The sequence below is a fragment of the Cervus elaphus genome, chromosome 22 (assembly GCF_910594005.1).
Source record: "Cervus elaphus chromosome 22, mCerEla1.1, whole genome shotgun sequence".
Classification (NCBI taxonomy): Eukaryota; Metazoa; Chordata; class Mammalia; order Artiodactyla; family Cervidae; genus Cervus; species Cervus elaphus.
The window spans coordinates 12720076-12745876 of NC_057836.1; the positions used below are offsets into that span (position 1 = coordinate 12720076).

Sequence of the window (25801 nt, forward strand, 5' to 3'; positions counted from 1 at the left end):
TTGAGAGTCCCTTGGACTGCAAGGAGATCCAACCAATCCATCCTAAAGGAGATCAGTCCTGGATGTTCATTGGAAGGACTGATTGTTGAAGCTGAAACTCCAATACTTTGGCCACCTAATGAGAAGAGCTGACTCATTTGAAAAGACCCTGATGCTGGGAACGATTGAGGGCAGGAGGATAAAGGGATGACAGAAGGTAAGTTTGTTGGATGGCATCACCGACTCAATGGACATGGGTTTGGGTGAACTCCGGGAGTTGGTGATGGACAGGGAGGCCTGGGGTGCTGTGGTTCATGGGGTCGCAAAGAGTCAGACAGGAGTGAGCGACTGAACTGGAACTGTGCCTTAGACTTTCTTCGACCATGTTATTTTACAACTGTCAATTATTTAAAAATGATAGTAATATGAATGAATTAGTCTGTGGGAAAGCAGTTAAATTTGTAAGAAACAAATGATTCTCCACACTGTAGAAAAGGTGATTCCACTGACCTGGATGATATCAAATGTCTGTTTTCATCAATTAGCAAATTCCTTTTCTCATTCCTGACTTCCTTGGTGATTCAGACAATAAAGTGTCTGCCTACAATGTGGGAGACCTGGGTTCGATCCCTGGGTCAGGAAGATCCCCTGGAGAAGGAAATGGCAACCCATTCCAGTACTCTTGCCTGGAAAATCTCATGGACGGGGGAGCCTGGTAGCCTACAGGTCCATGGGGTCACAAAGAGTTGTACACAACTGAGCAACTTCAATTTCACTTTTCCTCATTCGTAATTGCATTTATACATTTGTTTTTAGATTGTCCTTTGAACTAGTTTTTACATCTTATTGGGTCCCTTGTTAATTCATTTTTAAAAACCTTTGACATGAATTTATACAAACATTTTTTAAAGGACATTGGAAGACTTTTAAGAGATACAATTAGGTTTAAAGACTAATCGTTAATGGAAGAAGTTAGCACTAAACTCTTTATAAGATCTACCAACAGTGTATTGCCAGACTCTATGAGAGATCACAGATTATGTAAGGCTGTACTTCTGTTTCCCAGAGTGGCAGCAATTATGCTTACTTGGAGCAGCTGGAGAGCTTATCTGCTAAAGGCCGTCCTATCCCCGTGCGTCTGGATGCACTGCCCCAGGTGGAGTCTCAAGTGGCAGCAGCTCGGGCCTGGAGAGAACGGACAGGGAGGACCTTTCTCAAGAAGAATTCCAGCCACACACTGCTACAGGTGAGGAGTGGTTTATTTTTATGTATGTGCCCTTCAGTGCCCTCCCCAGAAGTAGGTGATTCATTACTTAAGGTGAGGGTTGTTGTCAGTTTATCTGGTCGTGGTTATACAAGTTCATTCCTACTGGGTAGTATCAGATATTGGCTAGTAATCTGGAACCTTGAACAGACTTACTTCCAGTTCACCTTACACTGTGTCAGCCTGCATCTTATCTCTGTTGTTATCGTGGCCTCTATTACCGAAAGATCATCTTATTCTCAGAAGCACAAATTTTAAAAACAAATTTTTTTTTTACCTTGAAGTACAGTTGATTTACAATGTTGTATTAGTTTCTCATGTACAGCAAAGTGGTTCAGTTATACATTTTCTTTTTCAGATTCTTTTCCATTATAGGTTATTACAAAGTATTGAATATAGTTCCCTGTGCTATACAGTAGGGCCTTGTTTATCTATTTTTTATATAGGTATTGTGTGTCTGTTAACCACAAACTTCTTTTTTAAATTTTATTTATTTATTTATTTATTTTTTTTAACAAACTTCTAATTTATCCCTCTCCCTACCTTTTCCCTTTGGTAACCATGTTTGTTTTCTATGTCTGTGAAGCTGTTTCTGTTTTATAAATAAGTTCATAAGTATTTCTTTTTTTAGATTCCACATGGAAGTGGTGTCATATGATATTTGTTGTTCTGACTTCACTTAGTATAATCATCTCTTGGTCCATCTATATTGCTGCAAATGGCATTATTTCATTCTTTTTTTTGCAGCTGAGTAGTATTCCATTGTATATATGCACCACATCTGTATCCATTCCTCTTGTCAGTGGACACTTAGGTTGCTTCCGTGTCTTGGTGGTTGTAAATAATGAGAAGCACAAATTCAAATGCTCATTACCCTTTTCATGTTCAACAGTTTGAACATAGTTAAGAGCATAGACTTTGGAATCGTTTCATGTTTGAAGACCAATTCCTGGTGTTAACCCTGTGTCTGTGGGCAACTTGTTGCCTTTTTGAACCTGTTCCCCTTGTTTGTGAAGATAATACCACCTGCTTCAGAGGCTTGTTGGGAGGTTTGAGTTCGATAATGCATGTGAAGTTTGTAAAAAATATGTCTGGGACATGTGAGTGGTCAATAAATGGTTACTTTTATTTTCAGTTTTGAGATTTTTTAAAACCAGAGCTGAATGTTTGGTTTTATTTTTGTAGGTGCTTAGTCCCCGGACTGACATTGGTATTTATGGGAGTGGAAAAAATAGAAGGAAAAAAGTAAAAGAACTGATAGAAAAGGAGAAAGAAAAGGATCTGGACCTTGAGCCTCTGAGTGATCTGGAGGAGGGACTGGAGGAAACCAGGGATACAGCCACAGTGGTAAGAGTTATAGAGTGCATCTTGAATTTGCTTGGTGAATGCAGCGTTCTGTGAAGCAATCATTTTTATGTTCCTGACTTTTTATTTTTGTATAGTTTATCTTTGACTTCATGGTTGTACATATTTCACACCTTTTTAATATTTAGAGTCAAAAGTGTATAAAAACTGTTCTCTGTCCCTAAAATTGCCCTTACCATCTCTCTCTTTATTGTTGTTTTAATAGTTGTCCAGTAGTCCATCAGACTGTCCATAATTTACTAAACACATTTCTGATACTGATCATTTTTGTTGTTACTCTGTGTTCAGTATTACAGATAACCGGAAAGTGGACTTAGCCTTTTCCTTTTTTCAGATTGTTTTCCTACACTTGACTCTTAGTAATGGGATTACCAGGCTAGGATTTTAGAGTGTTTAATGGTGCTTAATGCTGTTGTGCTCTTCAAAGGAATGGTACCAGCTGACTGACTGCAGCTGCTGTTTGCAGTCTCTGCCTCTCTCGGTAGCATTCAGTAATATAGTGAGTATGCAAAAAAGTGTTTGTCGATAATTAAAATTATGGGTTTTATTGTAGAGTAGGAGGGATATGTTATGATTACAAGGAGCCTGAGGAAGTAGAAAATAAAAATGAGCTTGGGCAATATGTAATATTTGCATTCACTAAGTGACTTCATATGGCCGTTCCTGCCTGCAAATGATCCTGTTTTGAGGCTGATGGAAATAATTTCTTGTTAGCCTGCCTGGTGAGTCAGTCTTGTCAGACAAATAGCATTGGAAATTGCCTCAGAATTGTTTCAAAGCTACCAGAGTTTAAAAAGAAAATGCCCTGACTATATTCATGATAATTAAGTTTTGTTTTTATATATTTTTTTGAAATGAGTTACGTAAACCTTACTATAATTAGTCATCAGCCTCTGCTACTCTTCTCCATAAACTGGAAATTCCAAGAAAGAAATAAAATTGATTTGTATTGAACTTCCTCCAGAGAAGGAATTACAAGGAGGTAGGGAGTCAGTACTGATGAAATGTTTATCTTGTGCCAGGTGTCAAGTTAGGCACTGTCACATGTTATCGTATTTAATCCTTAAAACAGCAAATTGAGGTTACTAGTAGTCTCATTTTTTTGGAAAACTGAGATTCAGAAAACCTGTATCCTGGATCAGGAGTCTTGTTAAGTACAAGAGCCAGGCCTGATACCAAGGTGGCTTGATCACAAGGCATGCTGTTTTTCTCCTGCCCCTTATGAAAGAATTAACTACTCGACTGCTGGACATTGTCATATATGACAGCAATTTGCTTATCTCACAGATGAGGAGTATTTGCATAGAAACTGTCAGGCTGCCCCAAATTTTAGGAAATGATGGATATTTTTTTTTTTTTTTTTTAAGGACAGTGCTTCGGATTTCCCTAGTGGTCCAGTGGTTAAGATTCTGCGCTTCCAATGGAGGTGCTGTGGGTTCAATCCCTTGTTGGGAAACTAAAATCCCACATACTATAAGGTGTGGCCAAAAAAAAAGATAGTACTTTGTCAACATGAATCTGCAATGTGGAGATGTTCCCTACCCTTGAAGATTTGGTATTTTGGGAGCATTTAGCAGCAACTCCCTTCAGTTAAATGTTTATTGTACGCAGGTGGCAGTTTTCAAAGAGCGGGAGCAGAAGGAGCTGGAAGCCATGCATTCCCTCAGGGCAGCCAACCTTGCCAAGATGAGCATGGTGGACCGCATAGAGGACGTCAAGTTTTGCATTTGCCGCAAGACAGCAAGTGGGTTTATGCTCCAGTGTGAGCTCTGCAAAGACTGGTTTCACAACAGCTGTGTTCCTCTTCCTAAGTCAAGTTCCCAGAAGAAGGGGTCCAGCTGGCAGGCTAAGGAAGTAAAATTCCTTTGTCCTCTCTGCATGCGGTCTCGAAGGCCGCGGCTGGAGACGATTCTGTCCCTCCTGGTGTCCCTTCAGAAGTTGCCAGTGCGGCTGCCTGAGGGGGAGGCCCTTCAGTGTTTGACGGAACGTGCCATGAGCTGGCAGGACAGGGCCCGGCAAGCCCTGGCCACAGATGAGCTGTCCTCTGCCCTGGCCAAGCTGTCCGTGTTGAGCCAGCGGATGGTGGAGCAGGCAGCTCGGGAGAAAACTGAAAAGATCATCAGTGCAGAACTCCAGAAAGCCGCAGCCAACCCAGACTTGCAGGCAAGTTGAGAATTTTTTCTTTTTTTCCCTGTTTCATGGGGTAATATCTGTCAGTGTGTAAGCAGTAAATCAAGTTTCTTACCAGTATTAGGAAAATAACAGTAAGTTGCCAGCAACTAGATTATGCATGAGTTCTTCTTTTCCATAGACTCCCATAGAATTTTCTTTGGGTTTGTACTAGGTCATTTTAGTGAAATATTACCTGGAAATAGCACTCAGGTGGACCTTGGCGTTATAATCAGATACTGATCTGTACTGTTAAACTCTGTTAGCCACTTTGCAAGTTCATTACAGTTTGATGGACTTAGGCATGCATTAACACTCGTGTGTATTTAGTGCCCCTCTTCATCTCTGGGTTGCTCGTTGTTTAGGGACACTTGCCTAGTTTCCAGCAGTCTGCTTTCAACCGGGTGGCGAGCAGTGTGTCTTCTTCCCCTCGACAAACAGCGGACTATGACGATGAAGAGACAGATTCTGATGAAGACATTCGGGAGACCTATGGCTATGATATGAAGGTAATGCAGGGATGGGCTGGGGGGGTTTGATCACTGGGTTTGTTTAAAAAGCTGTTGAACACTGATGTTTAAGGCCTGAAAGTGGAAGAGAAAGCTAGTTGTCATATCTATCCTGAGTTTATGGTGATGGCATTTTTTCAGTGTTTCAAAAAACACAGTTTGGTGAAGCTACATTTTTTAATAAAGGGTGACATGTTTTTAAAATGCCTGTATATATGTTTCTGAGAAGGGCTGGAAAAATTGTATGTTTAATATTGAAAGGTTTCATGGCTGATTTTGGTGTTCTTTCCTTTAGATTGTTTAAGTCTGTATAGTTAGGTTTTAAGAATCCTGTTCTAGCTGTGCTTTGGGTCTTTTTCTCTGATCTCTCATCTGGTTGGTGCTGGATAGAATGTCATATTCAGGGATGCGTTATACTTGGGCCCATGACTTGAATTTGTGGAGTTACAGTCACATAACAAAGGATTTGCCCTCAGTATGATTGTTTTGATAGTGACAGCACACTGGGATGAAGGGGAGGTTTTAGCAAGGTTCTGTGTTGGGTCCTCTTAGCCATTTACTGTTGTTTTGTGTCAGGCCCAAGACGTTCATCTTTTGTCGGGTGATAACATCGTGATCTGGACAAAGACCCTGCCAGCTCACAGTGAATCCGTTGATGTGTTTTGTATTCTTCTCTGTGGAGATAATGTTCAGCATCTATGCCTATAGCCAGGGAATTCATAGTCTGGTGTGTGAAAAAATTAGGGTGCATTCTTTTCCTTTGCCTTTTCAGCATGCATCGGGTAGGTAAGCTCACTGTTAGAGGACAAATACTGTCGGCATTAGAACTCCCAGGATATAAAGGTAAACCATCCATCATAGATGCCTGTAAATTACCTCCTGAAAAATATTTTTCTCAAGATAAAAATGGATCCAGGGGATGTTTTAATGAGGGAGTTTTTAAAAAATTATATGAATTAAAGACTTGAGAAAAGTTGAAATTTGAATTAGCATTTAAAATGAGGTTCGAAACACATTGTTATCCTTGAAGTTAGTGGCTATGTGAAGTTAATGACTGTATGTATGAAGCTGGTAGAATGACCAGGAGCAGCTGGAAGGGGATGCTTCCCATAGCACGTATAGGTTAGTTAGCTAATACTAAAATTGCCTGTTTGCAGTTTTGGCTTAGAGACCTTCAGTACCTGGGTTGTTGTCTTTCTAGCATGTTAGGTATCAGCCAGTACTCTGGAATTGTCCAACATGATGGACTTTGCTTGGAAGCAGATCAGTAACCTATGAAAATAAAACATCGCAAGTATTACATGATTTCAGGGCTAGGGATCAGAACGGTGGTTTGATACGGTTGTATGGAGTAGTCCTTTGCTTGCAAAGTGTATATGGGCTCTTAACTTACAGTCTCTTAGAAGGGGGTGTTGGCAGGGTAGAAAATAAGATTATGGATTTTATAATGGTAGCAGTGTATTGACAACTTTAGGAGAGGAGAAGAATGGTGATAAGACTTGTGGTAATTCAAGGTCAGATTTACCTTGACATTGGTATCTTTGTACTAAAAAAAATTTCAGTGCTCTAAAATTTTGCACTAAAAAACTTTCAAGTGCTCTTGAGTATTTTCCTATAGAGAAAGCACTTACTGTGTAATGAAAATCTTAATTTGCCAACTTATTTGCAGTTGACTTGGTGATTTTTCACTTTGTATGATCTTCCCTGATTGTGACTGAATTTATCCTTAAAATAGTTTAAATTTAATACCTTTGCTAGATGAAGAGTCCCTGCTGGTTTAGGAAGAAGAGTAGGTAATTAGAAAATGAAAATCAGTCATTTGATCTTAGTTATCATAGCATTTAAATGTTCAAAGCAGATGGTTTGTGCATTGTATTGCTTGATTACTTCATTTTGCATGTGATCACCACGAAAATAATCTGAGCAGCAATTCCAAGAACTCATTAGTCGGGAAGATAATACATTTAATGAAACAAAGACTGAGAGTCTGTTACAGATTTGTATGATTGTGTCTGGGATATCATTTTTTTCAGATGTTCATATGATTATTTCCTTTTAAAGCATATTGTTTACCTTTACTAGACTGTTCATCCATAGTACAGTTTATATTTTCCAAATGCATACATGTGTAGAATCACACATCAGAAAGGAGGGTATAAAATAGAAGTAGCTGTTATCTCCTAGGAAGTTCTTTTTTAATCCCAGGAATTGCTTAATTTACAGAATGGCAAGTTAAGCACTTGGATTCTTTGATTTTTCTTCTTTTCTACCCTTGTTAATACTTGGGTGGCTTCAGCTTTGGTGAAAATAGAGTAGATTTTGTCTCAGACTTTAGTCCTGCTGATACCAGATACGGTGGAGTGACAGATGTGTTAGAAGACATATTGCTCACTGAGAAGCCATTCCTCCTTCCTGTGTATTTACCATTAGTGGAACTGACTGGTAATTCTCCCCTTAGGAAAAGTAACTTGCTTTCAGTTCAGTCGCTCAGTCGTGTCCGACTCTTTGTGACCCCATGAATCGCAGCACGCCAGGCCTCCCTGTCCATCATCAACTCCCAGAGTCTACTCAAACCCATGTCCATCGAGTTGGTGATGCCATCCAACCATCTCATCCTCTGGCGTCCCCTTCTCCTCCTGCCCCCAATCCCTCCCAGCATCAGGGTCTTTTCCAATGAGTCAGCTGTTTGCATGAGGTGGCCAAAGTACTGGAGTTTCAGCTTCAGCATCAGTCCTTCCAATGAACACCCAGTACTGATCTCCTTTAGGATGGACTAGTTGGATCTCCTTGCAGTCCAAGGGACTCTCAAGAGTCTTCTTCAACACCACAGTTCAAAAGCATCAATTTTTCGGCTCTCAGCTTTCTTCACAGTGCAACTCTCACATCCATACATGACCACTGGAAAAACCATAGCCTTGACCAGACGGACCTCTGTTGGCAAAGTAATGTCTCTGCTTTTAATATGCTATCTAGGTTGGTCATAACTTTCCTTCCAAGGAGTAAGCGTCTTTTAATTTCATGGCTGCAATCACCGTCTGCAGTGATTTTGGAGCCCAGAAAAATAAAGTGACACTGTTTTCACTGTCTTCCCATCTATTTCCCATGAAGTGATGGGACCGGATGCCATGATCTTAGTTTTCTGAATGTTAAGCTTTAAGCCAACTTTTTCACTCTCTCTCACTTTCATCAAGAGGCTTTTTAGTTCATCTTCACTTTCTGCCATAAGGGTGGTTTCATCTGCATATCTGAGGTTGTTGATATTTCTCCCGGCAATCTTGGTTTCAGCTTGTGCTTCTTCCAGCCCAGCATTTCTCATGATGTACTCTGTGTATAATTTGCTTTAGCTTGCTGTTTATCAGTTGTTTTACCATCAGCCTATCTTGTCTTTATATTTGAAAGGCGTCTTTTGTAGACAGCACATGTGGTAGGATTCTTCTGGCATGTCGGTCTGCATATATATGTATTTGTAAAATATATGGTTAAGTCTGGGTTTTTAGGCAGTATTACAATCTGTCTTTTAATTGGGGGTGTTTATTTCTTTTATAGTTAACATAATTGTTGACATGGTTGGATTTAAATTGATCTTTTATGTATTATATTTCATATGTCATCCCAGGGGAGTAATTTTTTAAAATTTATTTTTACCTATCTTTACTTTCAATTATTAATTTTCTGATCAGTTTCATTTCTAGTTCAGAAGCTTAATAGAAAATTTCCTGCTTGAGTTTCAATGAAATGAGTGGAGTCAAGGTCAGAAAAGACCGTTCCAGTCAGTGAGGTGAAGTACCTGGGGACAGCAGTAGGCGAGTACTAAAGTACTCTCTAGCCTGTGGCTTTTTAGGACTCAGATTCTCTAGAACAGGAAAGAAGACCTATGTGAACTGCTGTTCCTAAATTCTCAGTGAGTGTAACTGTCTTCCAGAGTCTCTTTGTGAAACCTTGCAAGTATCCTGTTTAATTAAGCATAGTCTCTGATGACAGTACGTCTTCCTCTCGTGCACCCTACAGCCAGCTATTGCGTTAGTCCTTAGCTGTTGTCTCTGGTCTTCTAAGTTCCCCCGTGTCCTCTTCTTGGTGGTACTGGGGCTGGGACTTTACCCCAGCGCTTGGTAAACTTTCCCTGTAAAGTACCTCATGTATATATTAACATACGATATGTGTAGTGATTTTATATAGGGATGTAGAGTAGATTATTTTTAGGCTTTGCAAGCCATATGTGGCCTCTGTTATGTATTCTTGTTGGTTTATTTTTACAGCTCTTTAAAAATTTAAAAATGTTCTTAGCTCACACTCCATACAAGAACCAGGCACCAGCTGGGTTTGGCCCACAGGCTGTTTGCCAACCCATGCTCTGCATGTTTATCCTTTGCCTGCAGCCTCTCTCTGCCAGCAGAGGGCATTAGAGAACATTAAAAGGCCCCAGTGAGAAGGGACTTGATCCTTACTGTTTTATTCTCCATTCCTGCCATCATTGAACTACAGTTTTTTTGTTGTTGTTTTGTTTACTGTTTTCTGTTTTTGTTTGATTTTTAGAGTTTTGTTTTTTGTTGTCTTTTCCCCTGGCAGTGGCAGCTGGTTCCAGTTCTGGTTGTTTTTTTTTTGCACCCCAGAAGCCAGCCACATTGTGTTCTATTAGAGATAGCAGAACACAGGCCAGTGCCTGCTCCTCACAGGTCTGGGTCCCAGCTCTGCAGGCCTCCAGCTTTCTGGTTCTAATAACCCCCCTTCTTTTTTTTTTTTTTTTTTTAATAACCCCCCTTCTTTTCTCTGTTACCTCAGGCCCTAGAGATGGCAGCTCTTTCTTGTAGTTACCTTGGTGTTACTTTGATGTTTCTCTTTGCTTTTTCAAGCCTTCAGTGTATAATTTAGCCAGTTCAGTTAATTAAATTCTCCTAGTTAAAATACCTGAGATTTCTGTATTCCTAATTGCACTATGACCGTTAAAGCTGTACATGTGGGTTATAGAGCCTAACTTCAGCGGCGAGTCTTCTGAGACCTGCTTGGAGTTGTCAGGATTTATAACTTAAACACTGTCAGTCAGACTTTTTAAGTAAGGGCAGCTAGCTAGTAAGTAAAAGCAGCAACTGGTAAGCATCTGGATTTGAAAACCTTTAGAGAGGATTGGATGAGCCGTGTTCTTAAGGTACCACATCCGAACATTTATTCCCCTCCTAAATCCATTTTATTTTTTCTTAAATGGTCAGAGTTTCTTAACTCATGGCTACAGGAGTCTTTATGTGTTGTAGACTATAGAAAGGTTATTCTTTAAATCATAGCTTTCTTGTAGATTTATTATCTCTGTGGATTGCTCTCGAGCTTTACTTTTGGCTTGACACTGTGGTGATCAGTGTTTTTTTCCCCAGTGGACATTTTCTTTCCTATTTAATACCAGATATTTAAGGTCCCCCCCCCCCCCAACTGTTGTATTAAAAGCCTGTGCTTAGATAATTGTCATGGGACAAGTTAAGTGTTCCTAATTCTCAGCACCCCCTTGGCTGCTTCTTCAGGACACAGCCAGCGTGAAGTCCTCCAGCAGCCTGGAGCCCAACCTCTTCTGTGATGAAGAGATCCCCATCAAGTCTGAGGAGGTAGTCACGCACATGTGGACAGCACCCTCTTTCTGCGCAGAGCACGCATACTCGTCCGCTTCTAAGAGCTGCCCTCAAGGTATTACCACCCCGGGGAGCAGTGTGGGGAAAAGAAGTCTGACACCACACTGGCAGTCTCTCCTCAAGCATGAATCCTGACCATGAAATGCAGTAGAACTTGACAAATGCAACTTTGGAAAATCTAGTCTCTGGTAGCATTTTTCTGTCATTAGGTCATAACCTGAAAATTTCTGTAGAATCGTTCACTCCTAATTGGAAGCCCTTTAGAGTCCATCCAGCCCCTTCTGATCCCACTTTTATCAAACCCCTGATCAGTCGTTATTTATCCTCTATTTGTTTATAATTAGTTGTTGAGGAACTTGCTGCTTTTGAAGAATACTCATTCTGGTTTTGAAAAGCTTTATTAGTTCTTCATCCCTTGGTAAATAATTTTTCTATTGTGTTCACTATCTAGTCTTTGTCCCCATGAAAATCAGTCAGACTGCTTTAGGTCAGACCTCTGGAAAATGGAGAATATCTCTGCCTTCATAGTAAAATTCAGGATTTTATGGAACAGCATGTTATTACTGTTAATTAGGCAGGTAATGGGTTATTTATACGTGGCAGTTATATGTCTAATCTTTTGGTATCTTCTACAATGGAGAGAGCATTCCCTTTCCCCTCCAGTCTCAAGAAAAACAATATGGAACCTGTGTTTTCACTCTAAACCAGTTTTTTAGAGTGTCATTGGAATTCTAGGCCTTTTTTGCTCTGTGTTTTTTAAAAATTTTGCTTTCATACTGATGCAGTGAATCCAAACATCTAAACTAAGTGTTGGAGGAGGAGGGACCGTTCCTCTAAGTATTTACTTTTAAAGCATTACTTTTTTCAGTAGTTTGCATGTTTTGTTCTGTCTTCTGTTTGGGGGGAAAGGTTCTAGCACCCCACGGAAACAGCCTCGGAAGAGCCCTTTGGTGCCCCGGAGCTTGGAGCCTCCAGTGCTAGAGTTGTCGCCAGGAGCTAAAGCTCAGCTGGAGGAGCTGATGATGGTGGGAGATCTCCTGGAGGTGTCCCTGGATGAGACTCAGCACATATGGCGGATTTTGCAGGCCACACACCCACCCTCTGAAGATAGATTCCTGCACATCATGGAGGTATGGATTGGAAGCTTATTACACAGTGGTTTAAAACCACTTAGAATGTCCCAGTTCCGTGGAGGTTCCACAGGTCACCACAAGGGGAGGACCGGTGGATGGTGCTCTAGTTGCCCTGCTCTCTCACCAAGCCGAAGTATTTCTGCTTTATGGTTTTCTTTATTGAGGTTTTACATAGTTTATATATTTTTATACAATTGACCCATGTTTTTTTTTATCTGTGATACTATAATCCTGAGCGGGAGGGGAAAGGGACAGACACGACAAGTGTTCAGCTCTTTCTACCCACGAAGAAGGTAAGGGTCAGAGATGCAGAAACTTGCCTGAAGTCACACTTGCAGTAAAAGCAGAGGGACCCAGGCTCTAACTCTGGCATTTGATTTCTGTTCTTTTCATCTTTATTTTCCCTGATTATTTCTGTGAAATGGAAGGTATAGTGTCATGCTGGCACACTGTAGTTTGTCTTTGGTTTGGAAGAAGTCACATTGAAGGTGCCTGATTTAGATGGTGTCTTCCAGTTGTCAGAGCTTTTTCTTCATACCCACTGTCTTATCTGATTTTATATATAAGGAAACACAAAGTTTTGAAAAGTTAAATGTCTTATTCAAGGTGTGATGGATTTAAGACACTTGTGACCCAGTGTTCTTTATGATTTTGCAGATTCTTATGCTCTGTCGCTAAGTTGTACGACTGTTTGCGACCTCATAGATTGCAGCACACCACAGTCCTCTGTCCTCCATTGTCGCCTGGAGTTTGTTAGATTCATGTCCATTGAGTCAGTGATGCTGTCTAATCATCTCATCCTCTACCTGCAGAATCTTAGGAAGTGTTATTTCTTAAGTAATTATCAAGCTTATGATTTTCAGTATTTAGTTTTCTACCTCACCCCTTGTTCAGAACTTTAATGTTGGTAAATAAAGACCAAAAGAGTTACTGCATAACTTAGCATACATTTAGTATGTTGAGTTTTCTATGTTTTCGTCTCAGTTACAGACAGATGCTACAGACTGTATAATATACGCTGACAATTTTTTGGCCTTTCCCCCCCTTTGATAAGCTAAAAATAAGTCAGATATTTTATTCAGGGCTTGCCATTATTTTCTACTGTTATCTTCTTTGAATATTGTGTTTGTCTTCTTAAAATATCAGAATATTTATTGTATAATGTATGCAATATAAAATTTTTTATTTTAACTATTTTAAAATACACAATTGTTTTAATCACATTTATAATATTATACAACTGTTACCCCTGTCCATTTCCAGAACTTTTAAATTACTCCAAACAGAACCACAGTACCTGTTAAATAATAAATCCCATTTCCCTCCCCCCACAGCCTTGGTAATTCATATTTTTCCTGTCATTATGAAATTGTATATCCATGATACCTCATATAAGAGAATAAAACTGTTCTTGAATGTCTTGCTTTTTAATTGTTTCTCTTTTTATATTTTTGAAGGATGACAGCATGGAAGAGAAACCATTAAAAATAAAAGGAAAGGACTCTTCAGAGAAGAAACGGAAACGGAAGCTAGAAAAAGTAGAGCAGCTTTTTGGTGAAGGAAAGCAGAAGTCCAAGGAACTAAAGAAAATGGATAAACCTAAAAAGAAGAAGTTAAAATTAAGTGCAGAAAAATCAAAGGAGCTGAACAAACTGGCCAAGAAGCTAGCAAAAGAAGAAGAGAGGAAGAAAAAGAAGGAGAAGGCTGCCGCAGCCAAAGTTGAACTTGTGAAAGAGAGCACCGAGAAGAAGAGAGAGAAGAAGGTGCTGGACATTCCCTCCAAGTACGACTGGTCTGGAGCAGAGGAGTCGGACGATGAGAACGCCGTGTGCGCTGCACAGAACTGCCAGAGGCCCTGCAAGGACAAGGTGAGTCTCTCTGCGTCCCAGCGAGTGTGTGCGGGGACACGGAGCAGCAGTCAGGCACATGAGGCTGTGACGTAGTGATGGTCTGTTTTGATCCCAGGATTTGGCCTTGCACCATCACATGTTTAATACAGTTTCTAGAACTTTTTTCAGTTAGGAAGTTTTAATAGAAGAAATGTGTTTTAGAATTCGTGTACAGAGCGAACCTCCCAAATGAGCAGAGTGAAGCTGTGTGGTACCCAGAAGCAGTGCACCCCACGTGAGGCCACAGCAGGGCTCAGAGCAGTTGTGTGCCCTCCCTGTAGAGTGCCTCGGAGGACTAAGCACCTTGTCAGTCAGCCACGGTGGCCTGAAAGGTCCTGGGCCAGAGTTCTAAGACCCGAGGAGTAAATTGCTTGGAGATTTGTTGTGAAGATGTAAAACTTGGGTTAAATCTTCCCTTTGGTCTGTGTCTTAGCCACACTCAGGCCTATGTATATGCTCCTAAATAGAACATGACTTTTAAAAATCTCTTGCAGAAAATAATGAAGATCTTTAAAGGTACTATCTTTTTTTTTTTTAATGTCAGCCCTAGACTTTAAATATTAGTTAAGTACATGATCTTTCTTAAGGCAATATTGATGTTATAGACTTCTGAGAAAAATGGATGGACTTTATGAAAAATCCTAGTTCGTTAAGTGTCTGGAGGCATCTCTTTTGATGTTCCCGTCAAGATTATTAGTAAGTTCATGGTTTTAACTTTATCTCCTTACGCCACTTGGTTTTTAGAATTTTAATAACCCCTCAGTTTGAATATATAAACAGAATAAAAACAGTTGCATCACTATTCCCTCCTCGGTTAAAGACTGTTAGAGATTGAAGAGGTCACCTTCTCCACCCTCTTCATTTTACAAATGATGTAACCAGGACTGAGTGAGGATAAATGATGTGACCGAAGTCATAGAGCTAGTTAGTGGCAAAACCACAAGAAGAAACCTGCCTCCCAGACCAGGTGCTCTGCTAATATCCCCACCCCTGTAGTAATTGAGATGCAAGTACAAAAACAGTCCAGAACTACATGACGTGTTTAAATTATTAAAGGTTTTCTCACTTTTGGAAAATGAGTATATAGTAAAATACATACCCTGTAGTCCAGCTCTCCGAGAACAACAACTGGGAATGTTTTAGCATGCTTCCTTCCAGTTCTTTTTCTGTATGGTTTGTCTCATATCATGTCATACTGTCCACTTTGGTATCTTGCTTTATTTATTTCATAAGCATTTTTCTATATTGTAAACATTTTTAAAGCATCTTAGTAGATACATTATGTATGTATTTTTATCTTTCATTTAAATTTATTCTCATCTGAATTTGTTTATTAAAAAGGCTATGAAAGGTTACCTTATTTCTCTTTGGGTCCTGAAACATTAGTAGCTTAGTGTTGGCAGAACCTTCTCCCCTTTCTTTCTCCTTTAACTAATTTTATGGCAGTTGTAGGATTGGCAGCAAGATGTGTTTCTTTTTTAGCTTACCTATCATCCTTTCTACAGTGTTTATATCCGTCATAACCTTCCTCTTTTTTTATTCCCCTCCTTTTCACTTAATACCCTCTCCCTTCTCTCTGCTTAGCATTTAAAACACAGTTCAGTTGATCTACTGTCTCTGTTCTCTTTCTATAGCGTATAACACTACAGACAGTTTTCTCTCTTCTGCTATAAAATTGATACATTAACACATCCTGCTTTACTTATTTAAAATAATGTGATCAATATATAAGCCCTAAGATTTGCTCCTAACATTGTAGATACTTTTTAAAAATCTAGAAAAGGGATTTCCTGGTGGTCCAGTGGTTAGGACTCCACATTTCCACTGCAGGGGGCCGAGGTTCCATCCCTGGTTGGAGAACTAAGATCCTGCAAGCTGGGTGGCAGGGCCAAAAAAAAAATCTGGAAAGTTATCATCCCCATTTTGATGGAGCAAAAGGAAATTTAGCCACATATTTAGAGAAAATGTCTACTGTTTAAAATATACAAAGATTTGTACAGATTACTACAGAACTTTGTGAAGATTAGTAGAAAAGATTGTTGAACACACAGGTGAGCAAGTGTGCCTCACCCTGTCAGTAGCTACACAAAAGAAACATTATTTCTTAAATGTGTTTAATTTCAAATGGGAATTATTTCAATTATAAACATTTTGCTCATCACTGCTGTTTTGCAATTTTTGTGGTGCTCCAAGTTTATTTCTGACACAATTTTACTACCTGTGTATTTCTTTAAAAACTTTGTAAATAATCTTACAACTTCCTCAATTTGAAGTATAGTGTTTCTTTAAGGAAAACAAATTAATGCATGACATATTCACTACAAAAGAATGCCAAGAAAAGAATGTTTTTAAAAGAAGTCTGTTCTTTAAATACTATGTAGCAAAAAAACACAACTTCTAGGATTCATTCATATTTAGGTAAATGTACATTTTTTCTAACAAGTAATTACTATTACTTTCACCTAAAATGTGCAGATTGAGAAAACTTTGAAGGATTACTTAAGTGTATCCACCCTCTATTTCAAAGATGTTTTAGAAAGAAAAAAGAAAAATATTATCAGAATGATGTAAAAGGTTTTAAAAGCCCAAACTATCTCTTCCATCATTATCAAATTGACTTTAAGTTGAAATTAATTTTTTTAAAAAAATAATGAACTGTTATCAAAAGATTAGTTTTCGGGTTCAGATTCTTTTTCTCCCTGAACCCTGCCACTTTCATTCAGTCTTACCGGTACCAAGAGTTAAACAAGTTAACTTGAAGGAGCAAGTTCTTTCAAGCCAGTATATAAGGAATATTTTTCTGCATTAAAATAAACATTTAATCTTACTATGAAAATGGACTTTTTCCCCCTTTAGCTTTTTTTACCTTCTTTCTGGGGCTTTTTTCTTACCATTACCACCTCCCTAAGGTGTCCAATACAGTAAATAGAGATTATAAACTTCTATCTCTCACTTTAACTGTTTATTACCCACTCTGATTTTAAAAGATTTTTGTGGAGAATCATATAGGCAAAACTATTTGCATTATCAGTTCCTTTATCATTCTTATCTCCTTTTAGCATAAACAAAGGTTGGATTACCTAAATGAGCGAGTCTCACACACACAAACTATGGTGATACTATAAGGTGACCAGCTGTCACTTTCAGCACCGAAGTTCCTGTGTCTTTGGAAACCGGTTAATCTCAGGCAGACTGAAGAGATGAGAGCACCAAAAAACATACATGGGGATTCTAAGCATATGTTGTACTTGGTAAATTGTTTTAATTTTCATGTCTGGCTTTAGCAAGAAAGTTTGGTGCAAAAGAGATTGAATGCCAAAAATATAGAGTTCAGTTGGGTAATTAAGAGTATCACTAAATCATCCGTTTTCTTTTTCCCCAGTGTAATAATACACACCAAGAATTGAAGAAAATACAACATGCCAAACATTTTATTTTTTCTTAAGCATAAATATGAAACCATTTAGCAAATCAAGAAATGCCAAACCAACATAATTTTCTCTGTTTAATATATTTCTCTTTTAAACACACATTTAACCGATAATCTCTTTATCGGTTAATAGTTGAACATCTCATAGCTGTGAAGTTTTTCAGGAACTGCTTTTTTTGATTTGAGAAGTACATTTCCTAGAAATAATGAAAGGGGAAACGACTGTTAGGACTTACTATGCAGTTAACCAGGTTCTTTGTTCTCTAGTGTTCAGGCTGCCACAGTCTGTCAGAATCCTCTGTGGATTCAGTTAGCGTTCCAGACAAAAGTATAATTTTGATTGTTAGTCGATGAACATGATCAAAAGATATTCATAGAGAGGGCCATTTTTTCCCTGCTCATTATTAGGCCAAATTGTTGTCTGACCTATAGGCTGGGATCGAGTCTCAGGAAAAGTTACTATGCCTTTTGGGATGGTGGGGCAGCTGGGCTTAGGAATGGACCTCTAGCCAAAATTTCAAAAGGGGAAATGCTATCTTCCTTATTTGAAAGAGAGCAGTAGATTTGATTTTGGGAAACCAGAAACCAGTGAGTGGGGTGCAGAATTTGATTTTAAAAGAAACTTTTCTTGGCAGCAAATCATGACAAATTGTCTTTTTTACCTTGTGGGGACTGTACTGGTTAGAATAGTTAGTTCCCTGTCGATTCAGGTGTTTATAACCTGGGACGGCACCTCCAGTCTGAGCAGCCCAGAGGACCACAGCTCATTCTCCCAGCTCCCTTGACCAGCGTCACACAGCCGGACACTGACTCTGTGTTCACCCACTGTCAGGTTAGCACTTTATAAATCTTTACCTCCTTGTGCTATCTTTTATTTTTTAATCTGTTGCACCGGAGTTATTATCTCCATTTTCTATACCTCCAGTGCAGTTTGCACAATAGGAACACTTTGACCAGTTAAGACTTCAGAAGCTAAATATCACACGAACAATTACAGAACAAAAACAAGATTCATTTGAGGAAACAAGTCACTCTGAACTTGCAGAAAGCAGTATCGCACAGTGAATGTGATGGTCAAGTTTAGAATATATGAGAATGACCCGGGAGCTGATCACAGTACAGACTTCTGGTTTGAACCCCAAGGTGCTTCTGAGTCTGTAGGTTTGGGCTAGGCCTCAGCTACACACAGCAGGTGATTCCGGCATGAGTCATGCTGCAGGCATTTATCTGCAGAATGTTTCATGTGAAGAAGGATGAGTGGAGCTGGGAGACTGTGATTTTAGAAATGCCTCCAGTGTCCCAGCCTGGGGACCAGGTGCCTTGCCAAACGTTACTTCATTTGATCCTCTAAATTAGTGGTCCCCAGCCTTTTTGACACCAGGCACCGATTTCATGGAAGGCAGTTTTTCCACGGCCTGGAGTCAGTGGACGGTTTCAGGATGATTCAAGCACATTACATTTATTGTAGACTTTATTTCTGTTGTTATTACAGCAGCTCCACCTCCAGTCATTAGACATTACATCCTGGAAGTTGAGGACCCCTTTGCTGTAAATAATTCTGTGAGCAAGACTTGGTCTCCGTTTTTCAAAGGGAGACGTGGAGCCTTAGGGAGATTGAATGACTTGCCTCAGCTCATACATCAGAACTCTGGACTCCGGAGTGAATTCAGTAATCTTCATGCCACACAGTATTGGCCCCTTGAGAGCTAGAACTCTAAGAACAACTAAAGCAAAAGTTATTTTGACAAATGATTTCTCCCACCCTTTATTAAAAACCCGGAAACTACTAACATGACTGTCATACTTGATGAGTTTTATAGCCTGTGGACACTGATTTTGAGAACTGCCCACTTTCCCTGAAACTCATTTCCTAGCCCACTCCTCCTTCCTTCTGTCCTTTCTCACAAGCTGTGCTGTGGAGTACTTTGTGGATCCCTTCATTCTCCTCACTTTGCTCTGGTTTCTAGAAAAGTTCATTGTTGTGCATGACTTCGGACGTTGTTAGTGAGATGGCCCGCTTTTATCTCGCGTAGAGAAGAGAAAGAAGCCCCTTAAAAGTTCTAATCTGCCATGGCATAGCCATAAAAACCACCCCAATCACCTGCCAAATAGCAAAGCCAGGATCTCCTCACCATTAAGTGTCTACCCCAGGCTTAGCGCCACCAAACCATAGTCCCTTTCTGGCCTCCTATAGTTACCATCCTCTCTGAAGGGTCACAGCTTGCCAGGCCTCTGCCACTGACCTGTCAGTTACCCAGACGTTAATTTTAAACCCCAGAGTGATCTATTGACCTGTGTCTTTGACTGTTTTAATTGGTTAATTTGTAAGATTTGACCTCTGATATTTGCTAACTTTTTATAGGGAGTTGTATTTGTAACGGAAGAAGAGAAGAATAAAAAATATTAGTTTTAAAAGTGGCCTATGTGACTGCTTTTCTAAAAAGGTATTTAATGCTCTTAGTACTTTGGCTTATCTCTTTGAAATAAAGCTAATACACAGGATTGCCTTCACATTGTTGTACTCTGCCTTTCCTGATTGATAATTGCATTGTCTTAGAGCCTAGACGTTGTTAATATTAGCTAAAACTACTTGGCTGCTCTATTAGAAGTTCCTTTTTTTGTCAAATTTTCTCAAACATGTTTCTGCCTTGCAAGGAGCCCCAGGTATTTATGAGGTGATGGAGTATCTAAGAGGCCTCATTTTTGGACACATTACGGAAAAAAAATAATTCGGGGGGATTAACTTCCCAGCTTCTTTCTTTAAAAAATAACTCCATAAGAAGTCATTGTCTATCTGGGCATCCCCGTTATTTGCTATCATTTAAGCCAAGGCAGCTCTTTGGTTTGCTTGTATCCCAGGCTTCCTGCATGTGTAACCTAAACATCCCCGATCTTGTCTCCAACAGGTGGACTGGGTGCAGTGTGATGGTGGCTGCGATGAGTGGTTTCACCAAGTTTGTGTGGGGGTCTCTCCAGAAATGGCGGAAAGTGAAGATTACATCTGTACAAACTGTGCAAAGAAGCAGGGGCCAGACAGCCCAGGGCCAGCACCGCCCCCTTCCTTCATAATGAGCTACAAGCTACCAGTGGAGGACCTTAAAGAGACCAGTTAGCAGACGCTGGGTTGGTTTGGGACACGGGGGAAAACGGACCACACTGAGACCGTAGTCATCGAGTAAAGTGGTTTAGGTCCACTCGGAATGTTGCTTCCAAAGATGAACGGCCTTCTGGGAAAGTCCTCTCAGCCGACTTCCTCTGCGCATGGACATGGGACCGGCGTTCTCTGTCTGCACTCGTGTGCCGAGGGTGTCTGCCTTGGTCCAGCAGCTGGGGTTTCAGTTCATGTCTCCTCTGAGGTCCTTTGTCACATTAAGGCCAGACACTGGAGCTCTAGGGTGGCAGGTTGGCATCGTTGCGTTGGTGTGCTCATGGGGCTTGTAAGGGTGTGTTTTAGGGCCAGTCGATACTAGTTAGAGGTTCGCGGCCAGCACTGTTGGGAGGTGCTGACTGCTTGGATCTCCTTAGTTAGGGCAGTGGGAGGAGTCAGAGGACCAGCTTCCTTCCATTCTGACCTGCATTTGACGCCTGGCAGGTCCAGCTCGGAGAGGACCAGGACGAACGTAGTCCTATTAGAGGCCATGGGAGGGGAGCCCGGCCTGTAGACCTCCGCTCCGTGTGCTTGTGTGTACCAAGAGGAAAACCCCAAGTGAGGGGCAGATCACCCCATCTTCCTAAGGAGGAGAGTAGCATCCAGTTCAGAAATCTGACTAGATTGGATTCTGGGAAGAAGAGAGGTTTTATTTTAAAGGCAGGCAGCCTTTTTTGGCTTTGAGAAGTCTTGTTGCCTTGGGTCTGCATTTAGAAAAGAGCAGGTACGTGGATCCAGGCTTCTGCAGTAGCAGAGACAATGAGTCAGAATGTTTCACTGAGCCAGCGATGCATGCTTTTCGGGGAAACCTTGACAAGTGAACCAGGTGCCACCAGGCTTCAGGCATGGCCACCAGCAAAACCAGCAAAACAGCTTTTTGCCTTGCAGCCCTGCCCCTCTGTCTGGTTCCAGGACTGGCAGTTGCTGACTGAGGCCGGCCACGGGCGCTGCCCCGCAGCCCCATGGCTTCCTCCAAGGAGTTGGGCATAGAGTACCTCTGGTGACGAAGTTGTTTTAGTAAACCCATTTTTAAAAAAAGAAAAAAGGACTTGTTTTTACTTTTTTCTAAATGTCTCTGACTACTGACTGTTCTATAAATAGATTATTTTTCCTTTTTTAATATACATATATGAATATATAAATATATATATATTTACCGTTACCAGCAGCTTGTGACGGAGTCTCAGCATCAGAAATCCATTTGGGGGCTTGCTTTCTCTTCTTGCTTTTTATAAAGGAGTCCCACTCCTTCCTTGTAGTACAAGGAGTTAGCACTTCCATCTCCAGCCTCACCTAACCAGATCGTCCATCTTGTTTTTGTCCAAATAGATAATTCTGTTTCCTTTGTGTGTTGGGACTCGTCCCTGTCTGTGGGGAATCCTGATCGTGCTGTATCTGCAATGGTGGTTCTGTTTGGTTCTGTTCTGTTCTGTTTGTGGAAGTTTGAAATGACGGTGCTGTGTCGTCCTCCTTCCTGCCGTGTTCTGTCCTCGTGGAGGTGTTAGGTAAGCTCTTACTAGAAGGGGACTCTTTTTTTTTTTTTTTTTTTTTTAAGGACAAAAAAGACCCACCAAACAAGCTAAAAACGGTGTTTCGTCTTCACCATCCTGTGTCCCTTTATTTTGAGTTGAAAATGTGTGGTTTGGCTTATAAATTCATCAGTTTTCCTTTTAAAGAAGGGGGGAGAAAGATGGGCCCAGAGAACAGCTAAAACTCTCGTCCTCCCTTTTTAAAATGTCTTCTAGTAACTAGAAGCGAAATGTACTGTCGAGTCACAGTTTGAGTGGGTATGAGATTTAACTCAAAAGACCTCTTCCTAAAAAAAACCCTTTCCTGTAAAATCCAGTTTCTGGACGTGGTTTCTCTGTAGTTCGTATTACCAGTCTTTTTGTCCCTCTTCCCCTGGTATCATAAAATCTTGAGTGTTAAGAAGTTCATCAGTGTTGATGTGCATGGGTCTTAATGTTTCATCTCAAGTGTATGTATGATTTTCAGTGGAAATTGCAAGGTAACTATTTTCATAAGTTTTCATTTTGCTAATGTACATAAAGGTATTATTACTTAGTTAAGAATTTCATCCGGTTATATTATAAAAGAAAGCACAATTTTTTTTTTTTTTTTGCCTTTTTGTCTTCTCTGTAAAAGCCTTCAGACACTTGTGGGTTAAAAATTGATTGCAGTCTTCAGTGATGGCTGCCTGGAACACACTTTAAAATACCTTCTTTTCCCTTCACCTGTCAGCAGAGGGACATGAGGATGCTAAGAAAGATGGCTCAGGGGCTCTGCTTCTTGGAGAGTGTTAGATGGGGAGAGAGGGCTGTTTAGGAAATGATTTACGTCCACAATACGGCATTTGCCTGCATGTTTGACCTGAGAAAGTTGCAAGGCAATCTCCCAACCATGAATAGTTCCTGTTCATCTTCAGACATTTTGAAGCCTAACTATATCCTTTAATTGATACTGTGGGATTTTCTGTATTAATTTGAAAGTCACAGGGATTTACTCTCACTTTTGACCATTTAGACTGAGGCTGAGAACAGATGAGTGAAATTAGTTTAAAGAAGAAGAAAAATACATAAAATGTGTAATTTTGCAATTAGTGGACTAAGATTCGTCTGTTTAAAGAAATGCTGATACTCTAGTATAAAACTTCACTTAGAGGAAGTTACATAGTTACAGCTTAAACCCATTCTGCAGTGGTGTAGCATGTCAAATTAAAATTTGATTTAAAATGTTTCTTCACCCTTCCTGTCTCCTCCAAGTCCCAATTCTTCCCCACTGATACTTTAACTTTCTTGTTGTAATAATTCTTTCAAAGGCATTTCTCACTATGTTCACCATAAAGCATTTTGGCGAAGGTTATAGAAGGGAAGATGAACATCGGTAGGCCAAGAGTAGGTCCACAGCTCTCCCGTGGCCCCTCTGGCTGGTGGTGGCCTCACTGCCTGCAGTGACCACAGCAGAGCCACATGGAGGCACCGGGCCAGGACCTTGCCAGGCGGCCAGTCCCCAGCTCTCTGTGACTCAGACGTGGGCTTCGTGGAGTGACAGCAGCTGCATGTCCTGCTTTGGATAATTGAAATGTCAAACGTGAAACCTGTGGTTGCCCATGACGTACTTTAATGATCAAAACGCCAGTGAGGGCTGACCCGTGAGCCAGGAACAATTTCACCTGTGCTTTTCTTTACCTTTATCTTCAACATGTGTCTGAGAAATAATGTTTGTTTTTCTTAATTTTTAAATTCTGATGCAGTTCCGTAGCTGTAGGAGAAACTCCCTACTGGTCGATACCTGGAATCTGTAGTACGTTTATGTGAGAACCAGCCAGTGCTTTTACGTGGCAGGGTGAGGGAAAACTGCGAAAGCCCTTCTTTCAAAGGATGCATGAGCCACTCGAAGGAGAAGGTGGAAAGTTGAAGTGGAACTTGAAAATTGTGGAAAAACGAAGGTGAAGTCCCACACGTAGCAGGGTTCAGTAAAGGTTTACATATGAACTAGCTTCATGTGTCTGTAAAAAGTTGCTTTTGCAGTAGTATAAATTTTTAAAAACAGGCATTTGGTTTGCTTTTGCCTTTTGAAATTCCCCACTTTTTTTTTTTTTCCCAAATAATCAAAGCTTATCTTTACTTTGGATATGGGTGTGCCGTGGCAGTTAGCATTTACCGCAGGAGAAGGGAAGTGGATATTAGTGTATCTCGGGTTGGCGTCTTCTCTCAGCCTGGACCGTATCCAGTCACCACTATGCAACGACCGAATGACGTGCACTGGAAAAGGATGTGACAGGTGTTCACAGCCACACCCTGCTCAGTCTTACTCTTGCAATACTCCAAGATGTCCAAACAGGAATGTCTTTTGTAAACCTCAAGACCTATTGACTATCCCCTTACATATTTATTTACCTGTTAGTGAGACACTTAAATATAATATGGACTCTAATTTACCAGGGTTTTTGGTGGTGCCTTATGAAAAGTACAACTTGATTTCTTGTTTTCTGAGCATGTTTTGCATTTATTTTTGTTTTCTGGAAAAAAATATTAGATACGGTTATTTGCATTACATCTAAAAAAATAAAGCTTTGTGTGTGAACTCAGGCCCCCTGCTCTGTCATTCACGTTGGTGGCAACTCTCAAGGGTAACCAAGCCAAGCTAGATTTTGGTTATCGTATTGATGACCTGAGAGCCACTTTTAACCTGCTGCAGAACAGTTTCTAATGTGCATTTGCTGTCTCTAAAATAAAGAACTGGTCTCAAATAACTTCACCAGTGGTGTGATTAGCCTGTTACATTGCTGAGAATAGTTGTCTTCAGAAAGTGTGAAGTAGAAGTGATTCCTGCAGATTTCAACTTTGTTTCCAGTGATGACCAGCAGACATTTCCCCACTGCTGATTCTTGAGCCAGGTACCCCTTTGCAGCCAGCCAGTCATAGCAGGGAAAATGAAGAAATAGGCCCTTTTCCCTTTGGCCTCCTCGTACTTAAAACTAGTTCAAACTGCAAATTTACTTCAGAGAATAGTGCTTGTTTTCACTTTGCCAAAGTTACCAGGTCACATAGGTTCAAGGGGCCAATCATTGATGAAAAAGGTTCTGCTTGCAGTGAAATTGGACTTGAAGTGTGTCACTGTATATATGTGTTGGGGAGTAGAATTAGTGGCAAGAAGGCAAGTCTAGTTATCTCAACTTGGAAAAGAATTTTGCCAAGAAAGACAACAGACATATGAATCTTTGTAAGTCTGACATTTAAAAAGAGGTGTAGAGTCCTCCCAGTTCAGACCACATTTTTCGTGGGGCCTTGGCATTGTGGTTGATACAAGTGTGCTGAAGACCCAGAACCTCTTCATGGGATACTTAATCTTTCACTGGGAAGTCTCATGTGATACAGGGACCCAGGGGCACAAGAGAACCCATGCAAGGACTGCATTCTGTGACTAAGTGATTTGGGGATTTGACTCTTCTTGCCTATTTGCTTTTTAAAGTATGTTTTTACTCTGGGCTTTTAGTAGGGAGAAAGGTTTCATATTTCCATACAATAAAGTCCCATGAAAATTCTTTACTAGATGAGAATTTTCTCTCACATCATCCCTGGAGCCAGGATGTATGATCTTATTAATGCAAAGGGGGTTAATAAAAAAAAAGCACCACAGGAAGCCGTAAAGATGTTTTGGTGGTTCCAGCTTGTAGTAAGGAACTCTGGTGAGTTGCCAGGAACATAGGGATGGACTCAGGATCTTCTGTAGTTTAAAAAACACTCTTCCCCCTCCTGCCCCCCACAACCAAAACCAACAAGCAAAAACTTCAAAAGCCC

General features: G+C 40.4%; 1 protein-coding gene across 2 annotated transcripts in view; it reads left to right on the forward strand.

Moving 5' to 3' along the window:
• Nucleotides 1–24584, forward strand: part of KDM5A (lysine demethylase 5A) — a 67685-nt gene extending 43101 nt beyond the window's left edge. The window contains exons 21-29 of one of the 2 annotated variants that reach the window (XM_043882677.1): nucleotides 1046–1225; nucleotides 2429–2590; nucleotides 4220–4771; nucleotides 5143–5286; nucleotides 10794–10953; nucleotides 11808–12028; nucleotides 13489–13899; nucleotides 18061–18182; nucleotides 20257–20381. In XM_043882677.1, coding sequence (XP_043738612.1) covers nucleotides 1046–1225; nucleotides 2429–2590; nucleotides 4220–4771; nucleotides 5143–5286; nucleotides 10794–10953; nucleotides 11808–12028; nucleotides 13489–13899; nucleotides 18061–18135 — 1905 coding nt within the window. In that variant the 3' untranslated portion in view covers nucleotides 18136–18182; nucleotides 20257–20381. Of the gene's footprint in view, nucleotides 1–1045; nucleotides 1226–2428; nucleotides 2591–4219; nucleotides 4772–5142; nucleotides 5287–10793; nucleotides 10954–11807; nucleotides 12029–13488; nucleotides 13900–18060; nucleotides 18183–20256 lie in introns of both variants that reach the window. The other variant, XM_043882676.1, reaches the window with a different exon arrangement.
• Nucleotides 24585–25801: the final 1217 nt, after the last annotated feature.